This window comes from Cibotium barometz, chromosome 26 (genome assembly GCF_041138505.1).
Source record: "Cibotium barometz isolate CiBa-2024 chromosome 26, ASM4113850v1, whole genome shotgun sequence".
Taxonomy (NCBI): domain Eukaryota; kingdom Viridiplantae; phylum Streptophyta; class Polypodiopsida; order Cyatheales; family Cibotiaceae; genus Cibotium; species Cibotium barometz.
In genome coordinates this window covers 38,680,922-38,692,097 of record NC_141071.1, presented here as the reverse complement: position 1 = coordinate 38,692,097, position 11,176 = coordinate 38,680,922, and the positions used below count along the sequence as shown (strand labels likewise).

General features: G+C 38.7%; 1 protein-coding gene across 1 annotated transcript; it reads left to right on the top strand.

Annotated features, from left to right (window-relative positions):
- Positions 1-5,061: 5,061 nt before the first annotated feature.
- On the top strand, positions 5,062-10,569 carry LOC147623946 (uncharacterized). The gene is made up of 9 exons (XM_086820908.1): positions 5,062-5,624; positions 6,243-7,248; positions 7,613-7,695; positions 7,881-7,889; positions 8,030-8,118; positions 8,420-8,493; positions 8,605-8,655; positions 8,893-8,969; positions 9,122-10,569. The coding sequence occupies exons 1-9, from the start codon at positions 5,351-5,353 to the stop codon at positions 10,006-10,008; spliced, it is 2,550 nt and encodes an 849-aa protein (XP_086677034.1). The 5' UTR covers positions 5,062-5,350; the 3' UTR covers positions 10,009-10,569.
- Positions 10,570-11,176: the final 607 nt, after the last annotated feature.

Below are 11,176 nucleotides of genomic sequence, written 5' to 3'. Positions count from 1 at the left end.
ACTGGCTGATGAATCGAGTGACAGCAAAATGGGCAATTAGTTGATATTGTCAATGGAATAGCAGCAATATTGGCAGGTTGAAATGATTGACAGCATAGTATAATGCTATAGGTTGATGATTAAATGGAGTAATGAGTGGTTAATGTAAAATGGCATTTGATGTAAAGCCAATTGGATTAATAAGGATTTAATGTAATGTTGGGTTAATACTGTAATATAAACAAGAAAAAACAGCCTTGGGGTTTGCAGTTGCTTAAGCTATAGGCATGATGGAGATGCAGAAACAATGGTTAATATGCGAGTGCAAAATTATAAATTAAGATAGTGAGCTGTGGTTGAGTAACCAGTGAGCCACCCACTTGAATTTTAAAAAAAATCAAAACATTGAATTCAGAGCCAATTTGCACAGCGATCACGAGAGAAAAAATTGGAGTGAAGCTGTTGACCTTTGCTCATCATTATTATTCAAAGAGTGGGATTACAGGGTGGATTAGTAAAAAAACCTTAAAAACAATTATTGTCGCGCAAAAACAACTATTATCGCGCCTTTGCCTCGATCTGGCTGCCATGGACTCTTAGTGTATGACTTCCCAATGCTTGCTGGCCATGTCTATGGCTTGTAGGAAACCAACATTTCCCTTTTGGGAAAGAACTTCTAACACTCGAAGCTTTTTAAGGTGAAAGAACAAAAAAAAAACAGTAGGAATCAATATTATTATCACTAGAAGGTGTGCACACCTGATGGAAAACAAATCAAGTTTCATGCATGCACACCCAAAACCATGGAGGAATATTATTAAAATTATCACAAGGTCTCCATACCTGATGGAAAACCGTGTGCGAAAACATATTGAGTTTGCACACCCAAAACTTCTTGTGTATGTCCGTATTCATAAAAATGTGATGTGTTAATCGTCTCTAAGTCAGTCTAAGTCCATGATAATTTTGACCTCATGGAGATTTAGAATGGTCTTTGATGGCTCTTGATTTTTTATTTCCTTCAATAGACCTTTTTATAGTCACAATTTGGTACTCGCTCAGAGGTGGCTTGGTCTTCTTGCCCCATGTATTACAACCTAAAACTACAAAGCGGCCACAATACCAATGAGAGCTTGTGAGGATTTGAACTTGGGACCTTCCCACAATCACAACCCCACACCACCAACTACTCAGACATCACACAAACCCACACACTAACTACTTGCGTTATGGCATTTACAAACCTATAACTACAAAGTGGCCATAATACCAACCAACAGGAGGCCTGAAATTTGCAACCTTGTCCTAGACTTCAAACTTTTCAAAATTGAATTCCTAGGTGCTATCTTGGCCTTCATTTGAAGTGCGGTATTAACGAAAATTTGCTTTTATAGCCTTTATTTGCAAGCTTCTTTTTAGTGGTAGCCTTCACCTCAAGGCTAAAATGGCTTCAATGCCCGTTGCAACCTTCAAGTTTCAGGCTGACCAACAAGCGAGTGTGAGAGGATTTCGAACTTGGGACCTTTTCCAAGTCATAAACTACACCAAAGCGGCCACAATACCGATGGGGGTTTGTGAGGATTTGAACTTGGGAGTCACAAACTACAAAACGGCCACAATACCAATGGGGGCTTCTGAGGATTTGAACTTGGGATCTTCCCAAAGTCACAAACCCACACTGCTAACCACTCGACTTTTGGCATTACAACTTATAACCACAAAGGGGCCACAGTGTCAATGCCATTCTCTGGATTTGAACTTGAGACCTCCCCCAAACTTGGCTCATATTAATGTAAGATTTTGCTTATCCATTAGGGTTTTGACTTGGTCTTATGGACGCAAGGCCATGTAATGATAAAGATCACGTGATAATGATTTTAGGTTAACTTTAGGGTTAGCAATCGTAATGCACATCATATGGCTCTTGTCATATGGCTCTTGTATATAACTGCAGTTAAGATCTTAATATAACTATTCTATGCTTCTTTTTCATAAAAGGAATTAAACTCCACGGTCAAGGATAAACTACATACTAAGCATAATCAGTCCATAATTGAATTAAACTCCACGGTCAAGGATAAACTACATATTAAGCATAATCAATCCATAATTGAAGTTCCCATTTAGAGAATTTCTTAATTAGCACATATAACCTTAGGGCATGACTTCAAATTAAATCCATGTTACGTCCGACCGATCATTAACTACACTAATCTGGCGCAGCTTACACCTATTAAATTACTGAATTACAGTTAATGAATCTTTACGTTACATCAGTTGGTTTGTTTAATTTGGATAACAATTACACAAGGACTGCACGGAACATTGGCCGACACAGAATAATGACTAATTGGAATGGAAAATTAAGCGATGGAGACACGATTACTGATCAAGGAGACAAACACTGAGTTAAATTTTGCCTTTAACCTTATAAAAATTAAAACGCTGATTTTGAGGAAGCCTTTGAGTTGATAGGAGAATTACTATGCGGATTCTCATGGCTTCCGTTAAGATTCCTCTAAGATTACTGCGATTTATTGACGTTAAAAGGTGGTGAAACAAACTACAATCCATTAATTAAGGTTTAGATTGTACTAAAATTCTGATTTTTAATGTTAATTGGAAGTTTCAAATCAAAGCAAAGACTGCTTTTGTACCACAGCACGTGGGTGTGAGCACGAGACTGGCCCGATTATTTCTCCCATGCAAATTAGGTGCTTTTTTTAAAACGGTTTATAAAATGTACTTAATTTCATGTACACATTACACGCACATATGGATGCCCATTTTGTCTCTTGTACACTTTTTTTTTCCCTTTTTTTCTTTTTTTTCTTTTTTTTTGCTTTTAAGAGACACATTTAGCTTAATATCATATTTATATTATAGATAGATTTATTATATACTTAGTTGCATGCGTCCATTAGATGTAATTTAAGCCCAAGTTCTTGCTCATGGTAAACCATTTGATGCCTTACCTTCTTTTCTTTTCTTTTTGGAAAATGCATATAAAGCATCATTTTTGGTGTTTTTTTAAGTAAAATTGAAATTTATGCTTGTAAAAAATGTTAGAATTGGCCAATATTTGAAAAAACGCCAGTCAGAAAGCAAGCATGGAGTAAATCATAGTATTTGATGAAATGCCCCTATTATATGTGTGATTTTTCACTTCACCCTATGAGCTACAAAATTACTCTAAACTCCCTGCCTATAAGCACCTACTTTACTACACTTGGTTCATACTACATCTTACAATTATCATCATATCAACAAGCCAATGGAAGAGTCTTTTTCCTCTCTTTTTAACTTAAGGGAGACTTAATGTTATAATATCACCCCTAGTTGCGTGCACTTGTTGGATATCCATGTTACACGTGGCAATTTGATTTATTTTTACACGTGGCATTAGGATTGAAAGTCACTTTTCCTCTACTCTCATTCACATGTAATGTGTCCATCCAGTACACCGTCTTCTCCTCCTCCTTTTAATTATTAAGAAGATAGCCTCTAAGTTCCTCTTTTAAATATTAAAATGTTGTTCTTTCCACGTGGCATATTGAGAATAAATCCACTTCCCTTACTCCACAAAAACTTTATAACTAAATTGATGAGATCGTACTATCAAACCCTCGTGCCCAACCCCCCCTCTCTCTCTCTCTCTTCCCACACATACACACACACACACAACATAGATATACAAATCTCTTTGTTTATTAATGCCTACATTTTTAAAACAAAGGTGGAACTCACAACATATCTACGAGAATAGGCCCCTTTCATAGCCCAACCAGCTGTGTTTTTGCCCAACGTTGGTCTCTAGTCTCATTCCAATTTCCTTTCTTTTCTCGAGAGAAAAAGTTGTCAAGGACCTACACTTTTCAAAGCTCCTCGATTCATGGGATGGGATGCCACCAATATCTAGTGTATACACATTGCTTGTATTGTATAATATGTTGTTCAAATTAAGCCTACGTTTTTCTTATGTATAACCTAGTGGGTGAAAACTCACTGTAGGACTAGCTGCTTCTTGATTCCAACTCTCCTTGTACTCTACTTTATATACATGAAGGAGGTATATTAAGCTTGCTTTGTGATTTTAAAAAAGAGTGCTACCTTGCTTATTATATTTTTTCCCATCTCCTTTTCTTTGTATTAACATAAACACAATATATATGTGGCTAGGCTAGTCAATATTATGTTTTAGATTTAACATGCTAGTAAAGGTCAAAAGTAGGATGAAAACCTAGTTGTAACTTGTGTTGCGAAGGTTGAGATGAGACGTGCACTAGGCTATTATCCAGTAAGCATGGTTAAGCATTGAATTTTAAGTACTAGGTTTGAACTTGTTGGCTAGGTCAAAACCTAAAGGTCTACTAAGCTATTAGGGCTATATAATGTCAATAAGCATGGTAGGTTTTAATGTTATTGGTTAGATTAAAACTTTGTATTGGGAAGGTGGATTAATCCATCGGCTCACACAAGCAACCCCCCTTTAGTTAACAGGCATAGAATCCGGGCCCCCATAGTGAACGTGGCTTAATTCATTGGCTCACACAAACAACCCCCCCTTTAGCTAATAGGCATAGAATATGGGCCCCATAGTGAGACCCAACCGTTCTATTTGTTTTTGTTTTTCGAGCCGGGGTCATAGATGAGCATGGACTCGAGCAGAGAAACGCTTTTGTCATTAGCTTCGTCGTCTCGGTCGTGAGGACGGTCCCAACCGTTCTACTAGCTCAACTACACGCCTAAGGGCTTGGTTTTACAAAGGTTAAAACGAGAGGAGGTTAGGGCATAGTTAAGCATTGAATAATGAACTTGTAAAGCTGTAAAGCAAAGCTTCTTCCGAGCTCGTGCACACAACTCATACATGCCCACGCACGCACGCACGCACACTGGCACACAAACACAAGCAACGAGGTGAAAGCGGGCTCTTTCTTTTCTTCTCTACTCGAGTAACCATGGCCCCCCTTAATCTTAAGTTTAATCTCGACATCTGCATATGATATAAAGCTTTCATTCACCTCCGGAAAGCCAAAATCTAGGTCTATTCCGAACCCGAAGACAACAACCTCACCTTGAATCTCTCTACTGTCTACACACCCAGGTGCTGCTGACCAGCCACTGTAGCTTATTTTGAATAGAGCCCTTTTTGAGACTTGCAGTGCATTCTCTTACACTTCCGAGATGGAGGCTAGCTGCTGCAGAAAGCTCTGAACACAACAAAACCACCCACACCCCACACACACATACACACGCGCGCGCACACAAACACATACCAGTATTCTGAGTTTTCTTTTCTTTCCTCTTCACTCTCCACTGGTAGCTTCCTACTCTCACTTCCTTTCTCTCTCAGCTCTTTCTGATCACCAACATGGGTTCTGTTAATAACTGGCTAGGGTTTTCTCTCACACCCCAGCTCAATAGTGTTGACATGGGTCCTGATGGTAACCATGCTAGCCAAGTGAACAACAGCTTGACCACAAGATTGTCTCAACCCAGCATGGGCTTCAATGTCAATGGTGACTGCTTTGAGCTCCCTTCAGACACACCTCCTGACCCTTCCCTGCAGTCCATTGCAGACATGGGACTAAGATCCGATGGCTCTCTCTGCATCATGGAAGCTTTGAGCCGAAGCCATGCCACAGGTATACTACTACATTAATGTACCCTTGATTTCAATCTTAAGCTTGTAATTTTCATCACAGATTTGAAGCTCAGATCTGTGTTTTCCTAGCGATAGCAATTGCAAAGTTAAGATATGGATTATGGCTTCCATCTTTCCAAATTTAGTGTAGTTGAGGTCATTCTTTGTTTCATACTAATTGCTCACGGGTAACATTGACTTCAAAAATCAGCTCAATGCAACCAACTCTGTGGTTTGATTGCTTCAAGAAATTTAGGGCATGCTTGAACCTCTTTTACTTTGAAGTATACTCTCACTTAAGCACACATGAACAAGAGCATGATTGAGCTTGTACTTGATTAGTTTAGCTTGTATTTAGGGTGCCGTTGTTGAGCTTGTGCTTAGAGCCATGCTGTTAATTAGAATTATCATAAAAACAGTTAATTCCTTTAATGCTTAAGGAGCTAGAAAAATACCCAGTTAGACCTAGAAAAGCAAAAATTCTTATATGCAAGTACTTGCAAGCTCTTTGAGTTTGATGGTTTGATATCATATGCTTTTTTTTTTTAATACTCATTTAAAATGTACAAATCGAAGCTAATCCTCATCCTTTTTTTATGGGGGTGTCTTTGCTGTGCAGACTGGGGGATGAAGAGCTTGGAGCATTCACAAACAATGGAATGCCATACAGCTGTGGAATCCCAGCATTTGATGAATGGAGAGCTCTCCATGTTGACTAGAAGCGAACATGGGGAGCATGTACCTGTAGGAGGAGCTAGCTCACACTATGACATGTCCCTAATAAAGAGTGAGAAAGATGCAGTGCCTAAGCTCGAGGATTTCTTAGGAGGGGCCTCTCTGGGTGGTGGTCAATTCTCTTCCAATAGGGACTCTGACCACTCAAATCTAAACACCATCTGCTACAGCAATGGGAGCTCTTCTTACTGTGACAAAGACTCTTCCTTCAAAAACATGCTCTTCTCCAACAGCAAATCTTCATACAGAGAACTGCAAGGCCCTCTCCACTATGGCATGACTGACTCAGATCTAACATCAAAACACTCAGATATACAAGAGCAAGGTTTAGGTCTACAAGCTCTGACTTGCCAATCCTTGCAGGCAGCCACTAATGCAAGCACATTGAACCAAAGCTATGAGCACATTCCTAATGAGTATATGTTTAGCTCTAATTGCAATTTGCAGCTTAATCAAGCATCAGGTGGTGGAGGGTTAGATAACGGCCATAATTTGCTAGGTCTTTCTTTTATGAAGTCATGGTTGAGGTCTCAGAATCCTGGCTCAAACAGCGGTAATCAGCAGGGGGCATGCAATAATACTAACAGTAACAATAACAGTATTAATGCTGCTTCTGCTAATAGCACAGTGAAAGATGTGAACCCGGCAGGTGCAGGCCATTATCATCATCATCAGTCTTTGTCTTTGTCAATGACTCCGAGCAGCCATGCACAGCCAAACTCTCCTTCTACTCTGGTTTCTTCACAAGCAATCGCAAATGGGGAGAGCTCTAGTAATGACTTGAAGAGGTCCAGCCCAGAGAAGCTGGCCATTGTTCCTGCTGAGCCAGCCTCAAGAAAGTCCATAGACACATTTGGCCAACGCACTTCAATCTACCGCGGAGTGACAAAGTAAGCCTAATCAAACCAAATAATATAGTTGTTCTTAGTCCTGCCGTAAGATGTATTTGTTGTGGATCTTAATCCTGCCCTAATTAGATTCATTTTTTAGTTTATCTTAATCCTGCCCTAAGAATATTTGCAGTATCAACTAATAGGACATCAATGATACGTTAATTATGTCACAATGCTTAATGCCCTTTTTCTGAGATTGATCTCATGATTAAGATGTGTCAACTACTGAAATGATGTTGATAATTTCAAAAAAAGCAAAAAGGAATGATTTGAAAATGATCATGTAGTAAAAGATATCATTGTCTTTCTTTAAAATTTTCTTCGTTTCTTACAATTTGATTATCCATTGAACCTTCGGCAGACATCGTTGGACTGGACGTTATGAAGCTCACCTGTGGGACAACAGTTGCAGGAGGGAAGGCCAGACAAGGAAAGGAAGGCAAGGTAGGACCAATCGCTCAAATCGAGAGCTTCGTTTACGCACGCGTAATAATTTGGCAATGAGTATTTATTTGTAATTTCCTATAATTAAATAATATTATTATGCAAATCACTGAGGCTGATGGGCAACAATTTGTGGTGTGCTTGGCGGCTGGCGAACGCACGGCCTGTCGGCATGAATGCAACAGTATATTTAGGTACGTGCTTTCTAGCTCCTTTTATTATCTCAGTTTTTTTTTTTTGTATGCAGTATTTTGTGCTCCCTGCTCACTATATATACCATTTTAGATAATAAAACTTGTACTAATGCAATTTTGAATTATTTTAAAATTATCAGGAGGTTATGACAAGGAAGAAAAGGCTGCTAGGGCTTACGATCTTGCAGCTCTCAAATACTGGGGACCCACCACAACCATTAACTTTCCAGTAAGCTTAACCTTTCACAAATGAAATATATTAATATTTTCAGCGCCCTATAGCATAATACATTTCTGTATATAGTTCATATTTTTACCTCCTTTTTACAAGAGAAAGGATGATATTAAGATACTGTATGATCAAATTTGTATACTCAATATTTCTACTGCCTTAATTATTAGACAATAAATTGACTACACATGATCAAATTTGCATACTTCATGTTTTTACAGCCTTCATAATTAGAGAAATTATGCATTGACTACATCATATTAAGGTATTTGAAATGCAAGCCTTTGATATGCAACAGCTGACTGACTATGAAAAGGAGCTGGAGGAGATGAAAAACATGACACGTCAAGAGTTTGTGGCATCTCTTAGAAGGTTTGTAAAATCATCTAAACCTTTGTATGAGCATAAATTATGAAATGTAATCTTATTAGTTTAATGCAAGGTTTTATCTAACCTTTGCATTTTATTTCATTTATTTTGCAGAAATAGTAGTGGTTTCTCAAGGGGTGCCTCCAAGTATAGAGGAGTTACAAGGTAAGGATTATGATGAATTGTAGGGATGGAGCACTTCGATCACCTATATAAAATCAGTTGATTTAGTTACAGCAGAAATATAAGTTATGATTAACTGTATGCATGCATATGATTAATTGTATGCATGCGACTTTCATAACCAAATGTAGCAGTTAATTAAAGTTGCTCAGAGCTTGAAAACAAGAATGTGACTGTTTAAAGTCACTTAATTTGTTTGCCTTGATCGTTTTATTGCAGGCATCACCAACATGGCCGTTGGCAAGCCCGCATTGGAAGAGTTGCAGGAAACAAGGATTTATATCTTGGCACATTTAGTAAGTATATTAATTTTATTTCTCAAATCATGTTTTAAGATTAGAATGCAGTATAGTAGCATGGTTTTTTTTTTTTAATCACCCTGGCCTGGCCATAAACGAAGTTATATTATCTGAACATCATAGTGTTAATCTACTGACTTTATCTATAGGCACTCAAGAAGAAGCTGCTGAAGCTTATGATATTGCAGCCATAAAGTTCCGAGGTGTGAATGCAGTCACCAACTTTGACATGAGCAGATATGACATTGCCAAGATTTGCTCTAGTAACAACCTTCCAATTAATGCACTGGCAAAACGTATCAAAGACGAGTCAAGTGAGCTGAGTGTGGACGGCCAGCGCCATGATGAGGAGAGTTTGAGCCTTCAGACAGAGATTGCCGCCGCGGCCGCGGCTGCAGGCTATGGCAATGCAATGGTGGCTAGCAGGGGTGCCCAGGAGTGGCAGTTGGTTGGATATACACAGCAGCCCACTGTATACCATCAAGCATTTCAACAGAGACTGTGGGGGAAGCAAGAGCAGGATAACATCAAGCCTGACCCTTTCTCTCTGCAATCAGCTCAACATAAGTTCATGCAGAGCAGCATGCCTTCACCAGTCAATGGCTACCTGCAAATGCATAACCTCATGAGCCTGCAGGATGGCCAATCTATTGATATCAATGGAAACTCATGCTCAAACGGGAACATCTTCAGTAGCTTAACTAGCAATGGCCATCTCTTGGGCAACTCAGCAACCCTATCTAGCAGTAATTATAACCTATCAGATGCACAGAGGCTTTCAATGGGCGAGGTTAATGATGATGGTGGATCAAAATCATCCGGCTATGACAACTTAATGCAAGGGGCTGATAACAATATGGCTAGGAATATATATTACTTGCAGCATCAGCCTGCAGCAGCAGCTAGTCTCCTTAAATCTAATTATGGCAATGAAGGCTACGTTAATTGGATGGCTCCTGCACAGCAAGGCTTGTCAACTAGACCCAATCTTTCTGTCTGCCACGCACCACTCTTTTCAGCTTGGAATGACAGTTAAACAAAGAGGGTTAAGGGGAGAAGAGATGATTATAATCCGACTGTCTTATAAACCTTGCAGCAAATGGCAAAACATTAATGCTCAAATTGCCTTTTGATATGGATATTCGGCTGGGAAAATTGCTGTGTATATTCCCAGTTTTGGCCTCTTAAATTGAGGTGGATTCACTGTGCATTTGAGGTCGAGGAGTTGGAACTTCAGCCCTAACCCTAAAATGCTGGAAAAAACTAACAAAAATTTTGTAAACCCTAACTGTGCTGCAGGCTCCTCTTCATTTAATGCTACGATTTGGCTAAGGGCTTCCAACTCGTGATGAAACATGGAGAGCCTCATTTTGATCACAATCTGCCCAGTTAGCAGTTAGATTAGAAGTAATCTAGTAGATTAGTGTCTAATTCGAAACCCCAACATTGCATTATAATTAATGCTAGCATTAGTTATTAATTCCACAGGTGGTAGAATCGGTGAATTTTGTAAAGCAGAAGGATATATCCATTTTTTTGGACGCCCCCAAAAACTTGTAAATAGCCTTCAGGTTGGACACTATGAAACAGCGATATATTTATGGAGAAAATTGGAATTTATTTTACTTATTTGTTTTTGCATGGCGAAGGTGGCGAACTTGTACGTAGTCGACAGTCGTGACGACGTGGAGAAAATTCGGATTTAATTTATTTATGTGTTTTTGCATGGCGAAGGTGGCGAACTTGTACGTAGACGATAGCTTCGCCCAGTGATATAATATATCTAATAGTAATACAATCTGTTTCAAATGATAGGGTGCTTTTTTTCAAACTATTTTTTCATATGACATGAAACTCCATTCAAGTGGAATGCAATATTTGAATCTGAAAACTTCTTTTTTAGTAGAAAATTATACATATTACTCAATGAAATTTGTGTACATAAAACATCCATGTACCTCTCTTTTAATCAAAATAATAGGCACCAAGGTAAGAGTACTAGAGCTCTGAGACTACCAACGTCTCTATGTGTGTGTGTGTCACTGAGAGAGAGAGAGAGAGAGATGTGTGGCATCTTATTCTTTTAATATATATATATAGATATATATCTACAATCGTATATCTACATTTATATAAAGATATATCTACAATCGTTTGTTTAAAATACAAAAAATCGATCCCTACTGAATCCTAAACCAAGTTGT